The sequence below is a fragment of the Terrapene carolina genome, unplaced genomic scaffold, assembly GCF_002925995.2.
Source record: "Terrapene carolina triunguis isolate 2854851 unplaced genomic scaffold, T_m_triunguis-2.0 Scaffold189, whole genome shotgun sequence".
Lineage (NCBI taxonomy): Eukaryota > Metazoa > Chordata > Testudines > Emydidae > Terrapene > Terrapene triunguis.
This window is the reverse complement of record NW_020664540.1, coordinates 7,093,359-7,115,774: the sequence shown is the minus strand read 5'-3', so window position 1 is coordinate 7,115,774 and position 22,416 is coordinate 7,093,359. Positions and strand designations below refer to the sequence as shown.

Below are 22,416 nucleotides of genomic sequence, written 5' to 3'. Positions count from 1 at the left end.
TTTAACAAAGACAAATGCAAAGTGCTCCACTTAGGAAGAAAAAATCAGTTTCACACATACAGAATGGGAAGAGACTGTCTAGGAAGGAGTACGGCAGAAAGGGATCTAGGGGTTATAGTGGACCACAAGCTAAATATGAGTCAACAGTGTGATGCTGTTGCAAAAAAAGCAAACGTGATTCTGGGATGTATTAACAGGTGTGTTGTGAGCAAGACACGAGAAGTCATTCTTCCGCTCTACTCTGCTCTGGTTAGGCCTCAGCTGGAGTATTGTGTCCAGTTCTGGGCACCGCATTTCAAGAAAGATGTGGAGAAATTGGAAAGGGTCCAGAGAAGAGCAACAAGAATGATTAAAGGTCTTGAGAACATGACCTATGAAGGAAGGCTGAAAGAATTGGGTTTGTTTAGTTTGGAAAAGCGAAGACTGAGAGGGGACATGATAGCAGTTTTCAGGTATCTAAAAGGGTGTCATAAGGAGGAGGGAGAAAACTTGTTCACCTTAGCCTCTGAGGATAGAACAAGAAGCAATGGGCTTAAACTGCAGCAAGGGAGGTCTAGGTTGGACATTAGGAAAAAGTTCCTAACTGTCAGGGTGGTTAAACACTGGAATAAATTGCCTAGGGAGGTTGTGGAATCTCCATCTCTGGAGATATTTAAGAGTAGGTTAGATAAATGTCTATCAGGGATGGTCTAGACAGTATTTGGTCCTGCCATGCGGGCAGGGGACTGGACTCGATGACCTCTCGAGGTCCCTTCCAGTCCTAGAATCTATGAATCTATGAATCTATTTTAGGGGGGAGAAATGCACTGGGGTATGGGGAGCAGAAAAAGGACATTTTGAATTCAAAAATCATGTGGCGTTGTAGCCATATAAAATTAGTCTTTTTTTTGCTCAGAAACTGAGCATCTTTCATTGAGAAGCAGCAAACCTGAAACCACAAGATGCCATTTGTATAGAGCTGTTTTTCAGAACAGGAAAAGAATTCACATTTAAAAAATGGCATCACAGAGCCTTTTTTCTCCAGTTCTGACATTTAACAAGACCAATATCTGGGCAGGGAAATACCTTGATTTAAATGAAAGGTCAGCATTTCCTTAGGAGCTCTCCAATTTTTTTTCATATTGTAGCTTGCTTCTTAAATCCTGCTCTGTGGGACTCCACCTCTCCTCCCAATCCCAACCCTATACATTGGGGAACTAGAGTACTTTGTTGCAGAAAAAATTAGCTCATTATTACATAAGAACGACCAGACTGGGTCAGACCAATGGTCCATCTAGGACAGTATTCCATCTTCTGACAGTGGCTGATGCCAGGTGCCTCAGAAGGAATGAGCAAAACAGGTAATCATCAAGTGATCCATCACGTGTTGCCCATTCCCAGCTTCTAGCAAACAGAGGCTAGGGACACTTCAGAACATGGTTTTAAAGGAAACAACATGACAATACCGGATTGCAAACTGAAATGCATATCTAATACGCATACAAAGCAGAAGCCTGCTGACAATGTGTCATAGGACCCTACCAAATTCACGGCCATGGAAAACACATCACGGACTGTGAAATCTGGTCTGCCCCTGTGAAATCTAGTCTTTTGTGCTTTTACCCAATACTATACAGATTTCACCGGGGAGACCAGCGTTTCTCAAATTGGAGGCCCGGAGTGAAAAGGGAGTTGCGGGGGGGGGGGGGCGGAAGATTTTAGGGGGGTCACGGTATTGCCACCCTTACATCTGTGTTGCCTTCAGAGCTGGGCGGCCGAAAAGCAGCAGCTGTTGGCTGGGTGTCCAGCTCTGAAGGCAGCGCCCTGCCAGCAGCAGCACAGAAGTAAGGATGGCAATACCAGACCATGGCACCCTTACTCCTGCACTGCTGCCTTCAGAGCTGGGTGGCTGGAGAGTGGCGGCTGCTGACTGAGGGCCCAGCTCTGCAGGCAGCAGTGCAGAAGTAAAGGTGGCAATACCATACTATGTCATCCTTACTTCTGCGCTGCTGCTGGTGGCAGCGCTGCCTCCAGAGCTGGGTTCCAGGCCAGCAGCCACCGCTCTCCAGCTGCCCAGCTCTGAAGGCAGCGCCGCCACCAGCAGCAGCGCAGAAGTAAGGTTAGCAGTACTGCAACACCCACTACAATAATCTTGCGATCCTCCCCCCCCCCCCGCACTTTTTGCATCAGGACCCCTATAATTACAGCACTGTGAAATTTCAGATTTAAATAGCTGAAATCATGAAATTTATTATTTTTAAATTCCTATGACCGTGAAATTCGGTAGGGTCCTAGTCATGTACATTCCACTGTAAGGCCCCAAAGCAGCTATAAGCTCTATATGGACATACCTTTGCACTCATGCAGGGCCCTACTTATTTTGGTGGGGCTCTGCAGAGGGTCCACCCACACAGATCCTCCCTGCAGGATCGAGGTTTTAATCATTCAATTTACTATTTGATTTAATGAAGTGATCTGCAACCAAACTTGTAAATTAAAGATCCACGGCTAAATGGTCTAATGGGATACCACAGGATTTGTTTATATATGTTACCTAATATAACACACTAGGTCTTTTGTGGTCGAGATGGGTAATTAAAACCTTTGCTTACTGAGAAATAGAGATGATCTGGGTATACCGGGAAAATGTGAGCACCGCCCTCACATCATTAGAGGACGGATATTTCATGTGCTCAGTTGCATAATCTGTAAGTAGGCAGAAGCACTGCCTAGGGGTTCCCTCATATACACTTGGGCAGCTTTTTAAATCTACGACTGAGTCATTTTCAGTCATTTTAGATAACATTGTACAGTAACAGCTAAATACCATTTCTTCACTTTTTCCTCTCCTAATCTCTGCCCCTCTCCCTAAAGACCATAAATCCATTTAAATTAATCAACCCAATAATAACAGAACTAAACTATATATAACCCTGCTTTAGATATAACTTCACAAGAATTCCACTAACACTTCCCAAAGAGGCTGTTTTATAGTGTACATCTGTTTGCATTAGAGGCACATATGTTTTTGCTACAAACTAACTGCCTGAATATTTTTAAAGCTGCCACCATTATGGAACACAAGCAAAACAAAAGAGTACACACCCACAGTTCTTCTGTCAAAAAAATCCATTGTATCCTCGCCAATCCTTATGGATTGAATACTCATGAAAGAGTGCTGCATGATCCGATTCTTTTATTTCAATTCTTCTGACTTCTAGGAGTAACTCTACCACTGTTTAATTTACGCTACTTGTTCTTTTACAGTCTGACTCTTCCCTCAACAGCTAGAGGAGAATTTCATATAAAATATTATGGTATGTTTAGAGAACATTAAGGCTGCAAAGTTGAAAATGGCCCTGAAACCATTCTTCTGTCTGAAAGTGTTTTACCTGCTATTGCTACAGGTAACAGCTAAGACAGGGTGGGAAAACTATGACCCGTGGGCCGGATCCAGCTTGTCAGGGCTTTGAATCCAGCCTGTGGGATTGCCACCCCGTGGCGCTGCGGGCCCGCCCCCCGCTGCTCCTGGAAGCAGCCGGCACCATGTCCCTGCTGCCCGGGGGGCAGAAGGCTCCGCGCACTGCCCTGGCCTGCAGGCACTGCCCCCTGCAGCTCCCATTGGCCGGGAATGGGGAACCGCGGCCAATGGGAGCTTCAGGGGAGGTACCCGCAGACGAGGTCAGCGCACGGAGCCCTCTGCCCCCGCTCCTTCAGGGGCTGTAGGGACGTGGTGCCAGAGCAGCACAGGGCCAGGGCAGGCAGGGAGCCTGCCCTGGCCCCGGTGCATGCTGCTGCCACCACGAAGCCGCTCCAAGTAAGCGGCGCCAGGCTGCAGCACGCACCCTGAACCCCTCCTGCACCCCAACCCCCTGCCCTGAGCCCCCTGCCTCACCCCACACCCCTCCTGCACCCCAACCCCCTGCCCTGAGCCCCCAACCCTCTGCCCTGAGCCCCCTGCCTCACCCCACACCCCTCCTGCACCCCAGCCCCCTGCCTCGTCCTGCACCCCAACCCCCTGCCCTGAGCCCCCAACCCTCTGCACTGAGCCCCCTGCCTCACCCCACACCCCTCCTGCACCCCTGCCCTGAGCCCCCTCCCACACTCCACACCCCTAAGATCACTATAATTGCAAAGCACTAGAGGGGGAAAAAACAGCTCTGGTTTTTCAGCTTGTCTCCTTTGTACATTTCACAGCACTTTGCATCTAGTTCAGTGATTCTCTACCTTTTCCATACCAGAAATTCCCAGAGAATCTAGATGGGATCCAGCTTGAGCCTAACTCCCATTTAGCAACACTAGACGGGCAGCAAGTGATTGCAAGGAGGTCACGACCTGTCAAGTTGAAAATCTCTTGTCCGCTCGGTTTGATATTTACATATAGACTATATTTTTCCCCCGAATAGAGTCAGCCAGTTACCCCGATGTTTGTATGGGTCTTTCACCACAGCAACAGGGAAGAGAACAATGTTTAAACAATAAAAAAAATATGGTTGTGAAACAAGGTTGGCAGGAGGTTCAGGGGCTCGTGTAGCACTGGGAACTAGATTGTGGTTTGTTTTTGTTTAACTGACTAGGATTCAAGTTGATGATGAGTAAAAATTTCAAAAGTATGTGACTTAAGATGCTAAGTCTAATTTTCAAAAGTGACTTAGGGATGCAGAACACTAAATTTAATTGAAAGTCAATGGCATTTCGGCTTCTAAGTAACCTAGCCACTTGTGAAAATATAGTTTTCCCAAGTAGAGCTGGATGAAATTCTTAAAACAAAACTCTTTTTGGTGAAAAATGCAGATTTGGCAACGCCAAAGCATTTCACAAATTCATACTGGTTTTGCCAAATTGTTTCAGTCAAAAAGATCAAAATATTTTGTTTCAACATTTTCAAAGCATTTTGAGTTTTTGGTTCAAAACATGACTTTCCGTTTCACAATTTCCTATAATTATACTAATAAATAAATAAAATTTTAAATGGTTGAAGCTGAAATGAAGCATTTTGATTTTGTTGAAACAAAATGTTTCTTTCAACCCCTTTTTTTTTTTCAAATTTCCATTTACCGCCAAATCTTTTTGCTTTGACCTGAAACAATTTTTTTAAATTATTTTTCAGAATTGCCAACAAACCGAAAAATCCATTATTCACCCAACTCTACTTCCAAGGGATCTAGATGCCTTTTGAAAATTTTACCCAGTATCCCTTTAGCTCTAGAAAGCTTTAGAAAGTCAAGAAATACTGACATTTAGAGGGTAGGCATGAAACTTTACCCCTACCAATTAGCAAAGCATGACAGGTTTACAAACTAATCTTCAGAGAGCTTTATGGAAGGGGAGCAGTTATCATCCCCATTCACACCCACAAAAGGGTGTGGTCTGCCAACAACGGGGTGTGGCTATACTCCAGAGGGAGATTTTCAATGATATGTAGGCTCCTAAAGATGTAAATAGATGCCAAGTGGAATTTTGACAAGATTCCTCACTATGCTGGAGTGCCCTTTTGATATCTCACTGGGGCCTATCTGCATTGTTTGGCACCTAGATACCTTTAAAAATCTGCCTGCAGGTGACTAGCACACAGGATGCTGTCTGCAGCATATGGTAACTGAGGACACGTGTTACCTCCCCTACCAAGAAGAAGAGAACACCCCAGTGTGCGACATGGCTGCCTAAGGGCTCTGGTGTGCGGCACATGAATGAAACCCCCTCTGGACCACCCCAGGGCAGCTCCTCCTGTTAAAGGCAGGACTTCACTCAAGATGGCCAATTCAATCATGCTTAACACAGGTAAGGTCTGTCAGCAGCACAACAAGGCAATCAAACCAAATGCCAGTACATGACTGATTTAAACTGCTCAGTCATCAGTACATTTTTACATTGCTGTCACCAATTCAATTCATGGCCTGGTTGGAAAAGATTAAAATTGGAGTGTTTTATAGAGACTGATGCTGGCAGAAACCATGACATTGCCTCTCACAAGAAGGCTTCTCTCCCCCGAGTAATCAAAGCAGTGGGGTCAATTCCTTACAAGATTCCTCGCTACCCTTCCTTGCCCTTACAGCAGTGTCCAGCAATGCCTTCTTTCCCTTTCATCCTACTACACCCCTTATCTCTGATTCAGGCCTAGTGCTAGTGATTCATTGCATCTCATGTCTAGACTGCTCTAACTGCAGCCTATGCTATCTGGCACTGACCTTAAAGAACACTCAGAAGCTGCAGCTACAGCAGGACGCAGCCCTCTAAATGTGGCTAACCAACATGAATTCATGATTCTATGTTGTAAAGCAACCAAATTCCTGGTCCAGATAGAGGGCTTTGCCCTTTATCTCACCTAGGCTCATCTCTTTCTCGCTCTGTTCTCTATCAGGTCTGCTATAGTAGCAATGCTTTAGGTGAATGAACCCACTTTTGAACTTATAATGGTTGGGGGCAGGCGAGGCTTGGAGGAGGGTCTGTGCTTACAGAACTGACTTCACAGGGTAATCAGGCTGAGCTCAAATCTCACCAAGCAGGCACCTGCTTAAGCCAGATAGAAAAGACACTCAAAACAGCTCTCCTAGAAAACCCACTGGCACCTCATCCCGACAAGAAGTCAGCTTAAATGGAGGTAAAAGGGTAGGCCTTCCCTGAAGAGGAACCAGGCGTATCTTATTTTGTAAAGTACCCATTACCACAGTGTTGGATGCACGCAAATAGCAGTGAAACCTGACTAAGTCAGCCCCCGTTGCCCACACTCCAGTCCTGTCATTACAAGACACACCTCCTAAGAACGCCCAAACAGAATGGTTACAATACTGCTCCATCTTTTTCAGAGGGCCATCATCAGTTGTTCACAATAGGCACCATCATACACATAACGTGTTTGGCCATTTTTAGAAAGTGCCATGCCTTCGAAACATTTCACTGGGGCAGAGTTTAGTCCTGTAATGTATCCTTTCCTGGGAGAATTCTGTGCTTGTGAGGGACTAGCCAGGCGTACTGCAGGAAAGCTACTGGTGGTGCAAGTCCCTCACACAGCTCTACCACTGCACTTCAATCCTGACCTGCAACACTCCTGGTGTTCCAGTTCTGAGTCTCCCTGCGCAGGTGCCAATCAAGCGGAACGGTGCCAAACTACACGGTAGTTTCAGGTTTTGCAATACAGTCAAGTGTCCCCAAGTGAGAAAGGGCTCAATCCTGCCCTGGGGCACAGTACGGGGAGGAGGAATGAGTGGAAGTGAAAACCATGTAGACAGCTCCCTCCCCTAGATCAAGAAGCAGAGCAGGATCTCTGTATTGTGTTCAAGAAACTGCTAGGAAAGGAGGCGAGCTATAATGCCAGCCTACATGCCACCTCCTTCAAGGGACAAGATTTGCAGACCAGCCCTCCAGCCACCTAGCCCCTATGTCTCTGTGAACAGATGGCTCTCCATGTGCCTGTCACAATTTTGGGTGCTATGCATAAGACACATTTTAACAGCAGCAACTAGCGCTATCTGTCAGTTCACACTGCTCTTGTTTAAAGGAACTGCAAAGGGCCCTGCCCATTCTCACTCACTGGCCCTGTACGTCCAAGGGGCTCAAAGGGTATGTCTATATTGCATTGTAAACCTGGGCTCAGACCCAGGTTTGAGCTCAAAATTCCCTACCCCATCACACAAATCTTTCTGACTCAGGTCAGCAAGCACTCAGGACCTGGGTCCTAGCACGAGTCCTGCCGCGACTCAAGTCCAAGCCCTGTCCTTTTGCAGTGTGGACTCAGCTCGAGCCGCAGTCCCGAAGCACAGAGTCTGTGTAGTGCAGTATGGATGCAGTAGCATGGTTGTCAGACCCAGATCCAGCAACTGTAAACCCAGGTTTAAAATGTAGTTTGAAGACTTGGAAACATGGAGTCCACAAGTGCAGGTCCCACCGACCTGCATTTACAATGCAGTTTAGACATGCCCAAATTGGCCAGGGAGAGTTAGGCATGAGGCCTCCACTGGCTGTAGAGAGGTTAAAGCCTCCTACTGCCCCAGGAGGAGAAGCCCAGGGAGGGCAGGAAAGAATCATGTCCCTCCCACACCTCCCATTGCTGATGGGAGAAGCAGAAGGTAGAAACTTCTGTACATAGGACGAACCGTCGTACGAGACAGTAGAGCCCTCAGCGTGCTATACTTTATTCATCGTTAAACATACAGTCCAGTGCATTCCTGCAGACATAAATCCTCCTCATTCATATTCCATTGCAAGCCTGCTATTATTTGTTGCTGTGTAAAGTATGATTTAATCTCCATGGCTGGTAATGATTTTTCCTGGGAGCTGCTCTATTACATATATTTTCATAGGGATTAAAACTAAATCCTACAGACCCTTGGGACTGCTCGCCTGGAAATCTGCCAGACAAGCTTCCAATTAAGGCACCATACACTGCTCCACTGGTGTACAGGTTTTGCCATTGCTTAACACGTTTGCTAGATAACCCTGCCTGGGTCATGCCCACAGCACCCACGTGGCTGACTCCAGTATGCCGAAAATGAACTGACTAACGTCACTTGAACAATAAAAGAATACTCTGGAATGAATTATTTGCTGGCTTTTAGCAACAACAACTTATCTTAGCACTGGAAGCAGACCACATCACACTCCCAAACAAGGGATCTGAACCTGAGAAAAAGCAAACCTGATGGGTCGGAAGCAGAGCTGCAGCCTTCAGAAGGTCCTGTTTCAGCACAGTTCACTCACAGCTCATTAGGAAGGGCTCTTTTACAAGGAAAGGTGTATCAGATGAGAACACCTGACCCACTTTCTGCAATAAATGTCTCTCCAGCTTGTAAAACTGAACTAGGGGAATGTTACTGAAATGAAAGCTTCCCACGAACCGTAACAAGGCTGAATCATGACTACAGTAAATGATTATGTTTTCACTGTTTCCAATTTACAGATGCAAGGCATCGCACTGTATATGTTTAGTGCCAAAAGAATTGTCATCGTTTTGACCTTTGAAGGCAGATAGCAACTCACATGATAATACTCTGTAACTGCGCTTTGTGGAAATTGCTGCAGTAACTACTAGAAATAGGCAAAGCTTCTGGAGGAGGTTTACAACCACATAAATTATGATGAGCCATCACAAAACTAGCTTGAATTAGCAAACTTTGCCCTCTGTAATTTAAACCCAGTGATTCTTTTAAGGATGAGTCAATGTAAAAAAAAACAAAAAAACAACCCCACCTATTTTTTACTCTCAAGGGAAGCCTGGGCTATGTTTTACAATACCCGCTCAGAGGTAGAACGGCCAAACAGAACTTCAAGGCTCTTCAGAGGGCTAAGGCATGAACAAGAGATTCTTCTGGGGGGTCTCATATTCAGAGATAGAGCAGACACGGTTAAACACACAACACTCATTGTCTCAGGTGTTCTTCAATAACACGGCTATGATCTTACACTTACTGAAGGAAACCCTGCAGCACTGTAATCCCTGCAGAGAGGCAAACATTGAACTTTGGTGCTGCCCCATTTGAGATGTTCACCTGTATGTGAAATAGTGGGACGGACTGTGAGCTCCTGATTACAGGAGCAAGGCATGGCCTACTCCCACCAGGACAATGCCAGGAGGCCCAGAAGTAAGGTGCCACCAGACTCCTTGTTGTTCTAGTAGAGAGGAGTGGTTGGTAGATCTGAGAAGAAGGCAGGGCCACACAACAGCACAAGCATTCCAGACTCTGTGGGGAAATCCACGGGCCAGCCCCTCCATAGGCTCTTGGACAGAATGGCTCCCTCAGAAGCCATTTATTTCCTCCCTGCCCACACCAGGCACTCTGAGAGGGGAGTCTCTGAGATTTCATGCTGATAAAGGCAACAGTAATACCTAAGAGGTTCCCAAGGCATGGTGTCACAGACAGCCAAGCAGCCCATCACACACCCATCACACCCCTTCATCTGCAGGTTGATGGGCAGGAAGGATACCATGTTGGCTCTCCTCCCATTTCATCCACAGCTGCCAAGTTCCAGAGCAGGAGGCAGCACAGGATGATTTTCTTGGTACTGGAGGGAGATATGGCTTTGGTTACTCCCAATGCTCCCAACATTCACCATCTTGTTTTCTCTCCTTCTTTCGTTACCCGCGTCACTTCCTCCCTCCAACCCACCTCCTTCCAGAGCCCGCCCCTAGAACCGGCTTTGCTGCTCGTGTGCTCTTTACCCACCGCCTCTTTCCCGCCAAAGCAGAGCTGAGCACTAATCAGAGGAGCACTAGCATGTGCTAAGCAGGGATAGGAGCTGATCAATGCCTGTGTGCCTAGATCTGGCCACATAGTTCAGCCAGAGCTGAAATGCGATTGAGAGAGGGGAGGGAAGTGGCAGTTTCCACAGCTCTCCCTCTATCCATCTTAGTTACGTCTATGGCCACCCAGCACTGTAGAATCTGAGCACCTCACAGGTGTTTTGCCTCATAGCACGCCTGTGAGGGAAAGAAGTGCTATTATCCCCATTTCACAGATGGGGAACTGAGGCAGAGAGACTGCAGTCATATAGGAAGTCTGCGGCATAGTCAGGAACTGAACCCAGGATCTCCCAAGTCTCAGGCTAGTGCCCTAACCAAGGACGATCCTTCCACTACTGGCAGCAAAGGAGTGAAGCATTGTGCTGAAGCATTGTCCCTAATCCTCCTCCTCCTCCCTGTTCATCCCAGTACTCTTTTCTGTTTTCTGATGGCTCTTCTGCTTTCTGTATGCAACCCCACCTTCCTACATCTTCCTCCTTACCCTCAATCCTTTCCCCCTTTGCCTCTTTCCCTCACTATTGTTCTTTCTTCTCAGAACCTCTCCTGTAAGGATCTTGCAGTACCAGGTCTTCAACCCCAACCCACGGATTTCAAAATGAAAGTCACCCGATTTGGTAAGTTTCACATTCCTGGTCACACACCTCAGGCGCATTACCCAGCATGTTCAATTATGTGAAACTGACCAAACCCATTCAGTTACTCCATGACATCAACTGCAGACCTAGTATAACAGGGACTTTGCCGGAGGAAATCACAAAGGGGGAAATTGGAACACATAAGGGGAGAGCGTAAGTTGCCAGGAGATAATGGGAGGCTTGAGGGAAAGGTCCCTCATGCAGGATAAGATACCGCTGCTTCAGGCAAGAGACTTGACAGACATATCCGCTCTCTCCAATCTGTGCAGTAGAGGAGATGCAATGACCTAATCAAAGCAAAATGAGCTATAATAAACTGAATTCCCAATGCACTTTCCGCCTCCAGAAACAACAAAAACAAAATACACATTTATACAGCACAAACTTCACTCAAGAGTCACAGGTGCCTTACAATAAAAGCAGCACTGTTTATTATAGTTTATCTTTTTAAAAGTTCAGACGCAGCAAACAAAACTGTTTTTAACTTAGCATTAAACACCAAGATGGCCTGAGTAAGTCAAAGAGAGATAGCCAAGGTATGTTCCAGGAGCGTAGTTGTTAAAAGCACTCTCTCCTGAAAGAGGAAAGGTGATCTCTCTCAGAAAGACTAAACAACCTGCCAAACGTGGCCGCAGTGAACAGCCAGGTGACCAAAGATCTGTCAAATGTACAGCCAACCACATTCACTTTGTTTTTCCGTAGTGAAATTTGTGCTGTCAGCTGCGCAGCTTTAACGCTTCATTTGTTTTGAAATGTATGCCGTTTGGTAATGCTGGCCTCTCATATAATCTCTCCAGATACACTTTCCTCCTCCAGATAACTTCCCTGTTGAAAATAGCAAACTTCTGGCTTGCACACGTCACTGCTTGTTGGTAATACAGCAAAGAATTTATTTCATAGCTGAAGATTGCATGCGTAGGCAATTGGGATTGTGATCAATGACTATCTCTGTTTCCAATGCTAAGCTTAAGACATTTATTTGGCAGTTAGAAAAATGTTGCCAATACCAAACTACTGGTATTAGCAAACATTTACATGATTAGCACTATAGTTTAGCATCTCCCAAAGAAAAAAAAGTTCTTTTCTGGCTTATTACAGTTTCTCCTGCATGCTTTCTTCCTTGTATAGCTCCTTTTTGGTTTTCATACAGTCAAATTGTCAATGATGTACACACTCAAATACACATGCACAATCCAGCAGGCCTAATTAGTGTACGCATATACCTTGACTGCAAAGCACAAGCCTGATATTTTGCAAGCAGGCATGGCTAGTTAGCCATCTAACTAGCCATGTAAGCACTCAAGCGACCCATTTGTTTTATTTAGATTTAAGTTTACATTGCACTCACAATTATGATACCGGAATGCACAAATTAGGCTCCACACAATTGGGCATGTAGATTTATATGGGCTCATCTTTGACAATCAGATCCTCAAACATTCACTATTAAATCTGCAAAAGACCCAAACTTCTACTGATTTAATTTTAAAATATAGGTAAAAAATTAGGTTCTGCTCCCTGTACCTCCCTTCTATGGGCAAAATCCTGCTCACCTTACTCACATGAGTAGCTACACCAATGCCAATGAGATTAGACACTTGAAAAAGGCAGGTAGGATTTGGCCCCCACGCTGTTCATTCTCTGTACATGCAGATTTTCAGGCTCTGTCCCAGTTCACCCTGGTCCCCACAATCCCAATCACCAATTCCATTGGATAGTTCATAGAATCATAGAATATCAGGGTTGGAAGGGACCTCAAGAGGTCATCTAGTCCAACCCCCTGCTCAAAGCAGGACCAATCCCCAACTAAATCATCCCAGCCAGGGCTTTTGTCAAGCCTGACCTTAAAAACCTCTAAGGAAGGAGATTCCACCACCTCCCTAGGTAACCCATTCCAGTGCTTCACCACCATCTTGGTGACAAAGTTTTTCCTAATATCCAACCTAAACCTCCCCCACTGCAACTTGAGACCATTACTCCTTGTTCTGTTATCTTCTACCACTGAGAACAGTCTAGAGCCATCCTTTTTGGAACTCCCTTTCAGGTAGTTGAAAGCAGCTATCAAATCCCCCCTCATTCTTCTCTTCTGCAGACTGAATAATCCCAGTTCCCTCAGCCTCTCCTCATAAGTCATGTGCTCCAGCCCCCTAATCATTTTTGTTGCCCTCCGCTGGACTCTTTCCAATTTTTCCACATCCTTCTTGCAGTGTGGGGCCCAAAACTGGACACAGTACTCCAGATGAGGCCTCACCAATGCCAAATAGAGGGGAACGATCACGTCCCTCGATCTGCTGGCAATGCCCCTACTTATACAGCCCAAAGTTCTGCAATGATAGTGATGTGCCCAGCCTGTGTGTCACTTTTATAACACTTAGGATCACTGTCGATATCAGCCTCTGGGATGGGCAAAGACTTTTGTTAATATCAAACCTTTGGTTCCAGCATGTATCTTTCATATCTCTATCACATGTTTCAGAGAAGAATGTAAAAACAATGTGCCCTGTTGCAGGAAATGCAAACAAGATGACAAGCCCCATGTCCTCCGCTCCTGCCCTGCCCCAGGTCGTTTAATGATGTTGTTCAATTACCTGTGAAAGTCCCTTCCTCTGCACAGCATTAGAGCTCTCCAGAAAAAGCAAGGAAAATAAGATTATTTAAATATTTAAGATGCTGTAAAATCATTCTACTGTCCCAATACTCAGACATCTGTATCATACATAGTATCAAACACCATCGACAAAAAATGTTCAGCTAATCACCACCTGTGTATTTTCTATGTCATATACACAGTAGCTCAATAATGATCTAGCTTTGGGGAGTTGATTTTTATAGATTGCAAGGTTAACTGAAACACATTACGTAAAAAACTCATTAAAAGCAAATTGTATGACACCACACTGTAGACATGCAGTCAGATTGCTGATTCCCCCAATCTTAAAAACAAACTGAACGTGTTAAAAATAGTAAATAGGTTTAATAAGCTGAGGAGTTTAAGAAAGTTGTTTTTTACAGTTCAGTATTTTGCAAAGATGGACCCAGGTGTTAGCTGAGTTAATTAGCAAAGAGATTAAGCAGATCCTAATTAGGAAGGTTTTGTTTACATCCTTGTTATATAATCACTTATTGGTTGTACAGAGCTTTGACAATGTAAAGCATTAGTAGAAGTGCCAAGTATTATGATTATTAAACAGTAAAATATTTCCCTCTTTCACCCATATTATATTAATATTTATTACATTTTTCAACAATCCCCTGCTATCGTTTGCCAGCTACTCAAACGATGCTATATTTTGAAGATGATTCTTCATCAAAAGAACTGTCCGGTGCTCTTGCCTAGACAGCATAAAACAAGAAATAGTCCTTTGTACTGTCATTTTAAAGCCATTTTAGAGGAGCTGAGAAATAGCAGGAAAGTGAGAAGAGGTACAATATAGTATCTTGCAATGATCTCCTCTACCTCCAGCTTCCATGGTGACAAAAGTTACTGTTCTCCGGAGATAAAAATAGAGCTTACAGTAAAACCAAGCCAATGCGATAAAGGCACAACCACCTTATGCAATCATCATGCTTTTTTGAAAAACAGCTAGGACACCTTGATTGTTTTAATACTATGGGCTAATTTCAGCTGGGCACCATCAGTGTGTGTGTGTGCAAATTTTAACCAAATTCAAATTAAGACTACTCAAAATTATCTTTAAAAATGCAAAGAAATCCTAGCCTCACTATACAACAGTGATCATACTTAACCTAATCACAAGCTCTGACAATAAAATTGTTCAATTTTTCAGTTGAGGTTTCAGCTTTATTCCCTGGTTATTTATCTGCAGTGGAAGATGCTAAAATATACTCTATGTGTCAAGAATGCTGATGCCAAGCATAAGATGCTGAAAATACAACTAAATTGTTAACAGTACAACGATCCAATCCATATAGTTTAAATATTTCTCTTTTAATACTGTACTAATGCAAAGATCTACATGCAAAATAAAATAAAATGATTCTACTTACAGCCAACCATCATCATGGCCACCGAAAAAATCTTCTCTCCATCTGTGGTTGGAGCTATGTTCCCAAATCCTATTGTTGTAAGGCTTGTCATGGTAAAGTAGAGAGAGGATATATACAATGAGTCTTTGCTGGGGCCTCCTTCCCACTGCCCTGAGCCGCTGGTATTGTACCGATAGGGTGCCCCTATACTCAATGCCAACTGGTAGAGCCAGCTGTCTGTCTTGATTGTATTAGTGACTTCATCTATAACTTCATAGTCCCCAATGCTGTACCATATACAGGCTAGCCAGTGGGCCACTAGTCCAAAGACACAGACCAACAGCACTAGTACTGCAGCACCATATTCCAGATAATGGTCCAATTTCCTGGCAACACGACCAAGGCGTAGAAGTCTCACCACTTTTAAGGAACTGAAAAGGCTGCTGATCCCCTAGAAAAGAATAAGTTTCATTACATCATCAGAAAAACGCTATTGAGTAAAACAGCATGTAACATAGCCACTCCCACATTTGGCCTGAGTGACCCTTCCGTAAATATTTTTCTTTAACGTTCTAGACAACAGAAGATTGTAAACTCACAAAAACCTCAGTCGGCTAGGTCAAGTTCAGTGCTTACTAGACAAGCCAATGAGCTAGGTCATATCAGATCTCTCATGAGTACTGAAATAGCATTAGGGAGCAAATAAGAAACAGCAGGTGTGTTTAATATAAGTGGCTAAGGGCCCAATCCTCTACCATTTTTAAGTCAATGGGAGGTTTAGCATAGATTTCAGTGGGAACAGGTCCAAATTTAAGTACACAATTGAGAAGGAGGCTTCTCTAAGTTTATCAAAGAATTGTACCCCCTGCAGGACAGTAAACAGGAACACAGAATTGCCATACTGGATCAACCAATGGACCATCTGGTCCAATATCCTGTAGCCAGTGCCATATGCTTCAGAGGAAGGTGCAAGAAAACTTGTAAAGGACAGCCATGGAATAACCTGCACACCAGGGAAACATCTACTATACCACCCATCACTGAGTGGCTGGCCAACATCCTGAAACAAGAGGGATTACACATCCCTTATTATTTATAGTCGCATCCAATGTAATGTGGATGTCCTCATTATCCATATAGATAGCTCACTAATTCTGAGGGCGGGATACTTACCTAATCACTGACCGCCAATTGCTCTGTTTAGTGGGTATCATATACACCAAGAGCCACTAGTCAGAAATGTAGACGAAAGATAATTTACTTGCTGGTCAACAGACAGTGTACGTATTTCCATACAGTAATTTTTTTTTTTATTCAAGTAAAGTACAAATAAATGGAAGCAAATACTTAGGAAATAGAAGCACAGAGAAATGTTTAAAAAGTAAAGGAAACATTTGGGAAGGAGCAGAAAGTGTGTATATCCCCCTGAACGCAAGTATGATTCACAATGGTTTTAATGGAAGTTATAGATGCAGAATAGAAGAAAAATAAAGCTCCCAATTTATTGTAATCCCATGATATAACTAACTTTTGCATTAAATTAATTAGTGATTCAAAATAGAAGCCGTACAAAGAAAGATTTCTAATATAAAATACTAAGAAGTCACAGACATTTAATTTAAAATAGAAATTAAGACACAGAATGCAATGAGGCAAACATTCTAAGTTTCTGTGCCAAGATTAAATTGCACTTTTCTACGCATCGTTATTGAATTAGTCTAGTCAAAACATTAGCTAATTATATTATCAAACTGTAAAATACTGGAATTCCTGTAGTTAATATTAGCATCAAAAAAACCTTATTCCCCTTATGCATCTGTGTCTCCTATCACAGACTGTATTTGAAGGGTAACCTGCAACTGATATTTCTAGATTCATACATTAGACAACGGTCTTGTTTTTTAAATCCAGTACGTTGTTCAAATTCAGTCACTTTGTTTCAGATCCCCAGATCCTTAAATTGAAGATCTATAACTGCACTGGAGTGCATACAATGACTGATACTAAGAAAGGAAGTGGAATTTTCCAATTTTGATTACTATACTCTGCATTTAAGTTCTCTCAATTTTACACAAGGTATCCTTACTCTGATTTCCAACTGAGCAGATGCCTGTTCGTTTTCTCTGTAATATGTGATCATTGGTAGAGCCCTGAAAACCTGCGGCTATCCACTTTATATCCGCAGACCATGTTTGTGGATCAGATGTGAATACAAACTTTGTATCCGCACAGGGCTCTAGTCCCGTTGGGCCATGGCACATTGTGACCCTCATGTAAAAACCATTGAAGTAAATGGAAAAGATTCCCACTGACTTCACTGAGCATTGGGCTGGACCCAGCCCAACTACAGTCTAAGAGACCCACAAAGCAAAAGCCCCAGTACACATATTTTTTCAAAAGGGAGTATATTCTTATGATACTACATTGCACCAAATTCATGCGCGGTGTCACTCCACCGAAGTCAGCACTTTACAAATTATAGGCCTGATCCTGAAAAGTTCCAAACACCTTCTGTGAAATCAATGGGAAAAAAGAAGAGAATGGGAGAAAGTCCCGGCGGGAGAGGGCCCTGTAGTGAGGACACCATTTGCCTGGCTCCCTCGTGTGGCCAGAGGTGTTTCCACAGCACCCTGTCTGCCCCCTCTCTTTGGGGCCCCTTAGAAGTGCCATATAGTCTCTCAGGGGAGGGTTGATGGTAACCCTGAGAAAATGGGTCAGTAGCCCAAAGTAATTCAAGATAGTCCTCCAAACACAAAGTCTGTCATAGCAACCCCATAGTCTCCAAAGCTCCTGCTAACCAGCGAGCCTTTATTCTGCCCAGCAGAAGCTGAGCCTGCCCGCTCTGCCTTCCTTCAGCGCACGCAATGTTCCGAGAGGGAAAGCAGCATGTACACGCCTCTCCTTCTGACGGCTACTCCTGATTGGTCGGGAGGGGAGCCCTGCCCCAGCCTGCAGTATAGGGCTCCTGATCCCAGGACCTTAAACTAACAGTCTTCCCATCCCACTGCTAACTGCCTGGAATCACCTCCTCTCTTCCCCGTTCAGCCAGTTTCCGAGCCTGTGCTCACACCAATATCCCTGGGATGGGGGTCTTCTGCCCACACCCACACCCCGCTTAGGCTTAAAGGGCAGTACACCCCATTACAGGCCCCAATACCTCTTTCAAGTAGGTATGTATTATTCCCCTTTTACATATGGAGAGACTGAACCAGAGATTCAGTCCACTGTCAGGCTCGGATTAAAACTCAGGAGTTTCTTATTATTCTTATTTATTATCTGTATTGCTGTAGTTTCCAGGACCCCTAGTCATTAACCTGAATCCCATTGTGCAAGGTGCTGTACAAACAAAAGGACAGTCCCTGCCCCAAAGAGCTTATGTAACCCACACACCTCCTTGGGTGTGGTGTTCTGTCCCATCTAGTGGCACTGAGACCACTTAGAGAGAGAGTTAAATGAGTCTGCTTTACAGCCTTAGCTAAGAGGCAGTTGGCTTTTAACTCATGTGGTAGCGGTTCATGCACTAAGCTCCAGAGGTTCCCAGTTCAATCCTGCCCACCGACAACCAAGATCTGTTGGCGTTACACTTACAGTCTGGCTCACACTCAATATTTTCTCTTTCTAAGTTATAAAGATAGGTTAACACCAGTACCATTAACCTAAAAAATAACATTTAACTCCAAGTCTCAGAGAAAGTCTGTGTTGGAAATTACACCCTCTCCCAAACATACATAATGATTACCTTTTAGTTTGCATCACTGACCCAGGATCTATTTATCATACCATAAAACAAAGGGGAACACTCAATTGTAACTGCTATTGATATATGCCTTACCTGAAATAGTACTACTGTGAAACTTGTTCAAACAGCCTGCTAGTCTCCAAGCAAATTTAATTGGATCAATTGTTTTAAGGCCAGTAAAAAGAGATTTGCCGTCTGCTTAACCTAAGAAGAAGGTGAGCAGTTTAAAAAATCTTTTCCACGAAGCACTGTATCAAGGCCCCAGTTCAGCGAAGCACTTAAGCACGTACTTGACTTCAAGCATATGAGTTTTCCTGTTGAAATCAGTGGGACTATTCAGGTGTTTAAGTACGGGGCTGGGCCTGAATGGGTACCTTTGGTGCTTCCTCTGACACAAAATATCTCCCAAGGATATTGGTGTAACTGATAGATTGTTCACACAGGGCTTTGTCAAAGATTCAATAGAGGTGGAATTAATTAGGGCAACTGGATTTTAGTGTCAAATTCATGTCGTAAAGAATGTAGGTTAACATAGGCTGTTGTGTTTTTAATCCAACAGCTTGCAATTTGTCTTTGTGTTCATTCTCCCTTCAGGCGGCAGGCTGTATTTATATTATATTATGATAATTTATGGATCATGTTAAAAAGAAAAAAATCTATGTTGGAAATCCAACACTATTTTAAAAGGGGTGTGCTAGTTTGGCCCCAGCACTCTCAAGAACTGTGGGAGTGGAAAGGGGATTTAGAGCATCCTGAGTGGTGCAGCTATGGATCTAGTCCAATTTTCTCATAATATCCTTCAGATCCTGTAAAATACATCCTTGACACTGAAGATCCAGCCTCCCAGGAGGATAATTTGTCATTTCAGTAACATATCTGGGAAGAAAGTCAATTGAGTCAAACGCTTGCAATATCTCATAGACTACATGTTCTCTGCTTGTGGACATCAGATTGTATTATGAGCATGAACACAATACGAAACCACATCTCATGAAATGAAAGGATTGTGGACAGGGTATTAAATCATGGCACAATGAGACCAGGCCATTTTCTCATCTCACAGCTTGTCTGGTCTTCAGAATTTTCCTAATTGAAAAACTGTTTACGCAGAAAAGCCGTTTCATTTGTACAGATTTGGAAGTATTAAATCCAAAAATAATATTCAAAATCCATTTATGATTTTCTTGTTTTAAAAAGTTCAGGGAATGATCTAAAGTCCATTGAAGTCAATGGGAAAACTCCCCTTGACGTCAGTAGCCATTGAATCAGAAAATAAAAGAAAATAAAAATTATCAAATGGTACTTATTGGGACAAAGCCAGACATTTACAGGGAGAAAAAAGCAAACTGTGATAAAGTTTAATAGCCCCTGTACTGCATATGCTGTTTTCTGATGACTGCACGGAGATTTGTGTTTACTCCAGTTCATCTAAACTCACATTTTAAAAAAGATACAGTGGCTATAAATGGGAAAATCCTGCCACTATTCTCATTTGAAATTATTGTGATGTTCTTCCTCTCCTGATGTTCAGAATTTGGCCAACTGTTGCTCCATCGACAATCTCATTTCTTTAGTTAATATTGAATCCTCAACTTCCTTGACCCTTCTCTGTGGTTTTAAGTCCTTGTGTGGTATGCAGACTTGGTTGGTTGACAAATTACTTCTGACAATGGAAAGAGATCACATGTGCTTGACAATTCTTTTAGATCTATCAGCAATTTTGGTACTGTTGACCACAAGGAATCAGGGACAGTCTTGAAGACCTACACAGGGATAGGTATAGCTGAGTGGCACAGTTCATTTCTTCCGGAAAGAACACAGCCAGTAACATTGGACATTTGCTCTTCTGATCCATGAGCTCTTGTAATAAGTACAACAAGTTTCCGATCTAGCATCCTTCCTATTAAATAGGCACATGAAGCCATTAGGGGATATAGTGGGGCTGGCTGTGGTGTCTTCTGAATCTTCAGATGATAGCAGTTTTCCTTCTGTACTTAGCAAGAAGAGCATTTTCAATGAAGGGTCCTTCATTTACTCACCACTGGTTAAACAAAGCCCACATTTGTTGACTTGGGTATATTGCAAAGTCTATTTTCTCAAACTTTCTTGAAATGGCATGTTGAACAAGGAGACTTAGTTTAGAGGGTTGACTGACTGAGTATTTATCTTGTTGAATTATAGGCTGGACTGGTATTAATGTTGAATGATACTATTATTAAGGTTGCCCGACACTTCCTGTTATAAGACCCTGATTTCAGTTGCTTATAACTTTGCCAAACTTTAACCAATTAGGCTAAAATTTTCCATTGGGGGTGTCTATCTCAGGCTGAATTTTTTTTAACAAAAATTGTAGCCAACACAATTCTGTCTTTTCTGAGAATGAGGTTAGAGGAAAATACATTGTTTTGCCCATGTTAAAAAAATTCTGGCAACTTTTTCTTTTAAAAGCTCTAGCGCCCCTATGCTTTGGAGAAGGATTTGACATTTGGCTGGGGGGAGGAGGAGAGGGGAAGAGGGCTTCTGTGTCAGAGATGTGCCTTTTCTTTTCCCAGTGAAAATCCACCCAAACTTGGTGAAGTTTAAGACATTGAGAAATCATAGCTTGCACATGATCAGTAGAGTCTTCTTAGATTTTAGCCGCTAGATTCCCCGAAGATTCAATGCACACTGGGCATGCTCCAGCCAGGAGCTGAACATAACTTTCCTCTGCAGCTGTAGCTCTGGGCTGCTACAGGATGTGCTGGGTCAGGATGCCTGAAATGGAGGCTCCCTGTGCTCTCAGTTCAGATGCTTTCCCGGATGGGTCCAGGCAGCATAGAAGAGCAAGGAATCTACCTGATTTAAACACAGAGACATCAAGGACCAGACCTGCAGAAGAGGTGGGGGGACCAGACTGGGACAAGAAACCTAAGGGGTGGGGAATAGGACTGGAGGCTTGCACAGGTGGGGTGAAGAGGGAAACTGGGACTGAGAGTTGGGGTGGGGAAGGAGACTGGGACTGGGTGCCAGGGAGGGAAATGGGAGGGTGGGGGACAGGAAGCCAGTAGGTGGGGGGAAACTGAGATTGAAGAAAGGGAGGCGACTCAGACTGGATGGGCAAAGAGACTGGGACTCAGAGTGAGGGGGAACTCTGATATTGGACGAGGATCCTGGGGAATGAGATTGGGACTGAGAGCCAGTGGGGACAGGGAACATGGGCAGGGATGGTGGGAGAAGTGGAGCTGAGGTAGGGGAGATTGACAAATCAGATGAGGAGTTGTGTGGGGGACTGGAACTGGCTGATGAAGGAAACTGAGAACCAGGACCTGGGGGTGGAAGTTGGAATGGCTGGGCAAGGAGACTGGGACTGAGGCAGGGAACCTAGAGGGGTGGCACTAGGCCTTGCTAGGCAAGAAGACTGGGACCAGGATGAGAAGCCTGAGAAACAGAGACTGTGATCAACTAGGGGAGAGGATTGGGACTCATGCCCCATTCACTATACACACAGCTTCTGCAACAAATGAAGCCAAGTGTCCTACAGATAAGTCTCTTTCACCACATAATCCTGATTCATCCCCAGAACAGGTCCATCCTGTGCCTAAATGAGGTAAGGGTTCTGTGGAAAAAATAGTATGTAATCATGTAATTAAAAACTATCATAATTCATATGCAAAATGAGCTGATTTGAAGCACAGGGAACCTTAATTCTGGCATTTCCTAACTTTTGAGTACTTGATTTTGCAACCTTAATAATGTGCCCCTAACACAGTTCTTTGTGTTTATAATATATAATGTGCATACACACACACGCACACCACAGAGAGAGCGCCATACACAGGAAATAAGAACCTAGGATAGGG

The 22,416-nt window shown here is 43.9% G+C and overlaps 1 protein-coding gene across 1 annotated transcript in view; it reads right to left on the bottom strand.

Moving 5' to 3' along the window:
* Positions 1–22,416, bottom strand: part of KCNH5 (potassium voltage-gated channel subfamily H member 5) — a 222,665-nt gene that overhangs the window by 136,109 nt on the left and 64,140 nt on the right. The window contains exon 7 of the mRNA XM_024194406.2: positions 14,860–15,289. Within this exon, the coding sequence (XP_024050174.1) occupies positions 14,860–15,289 (430 nt within the window). The remainder of the gene's footprint in view (positions 1–14,859; positions 15,290–22,416) is intronic.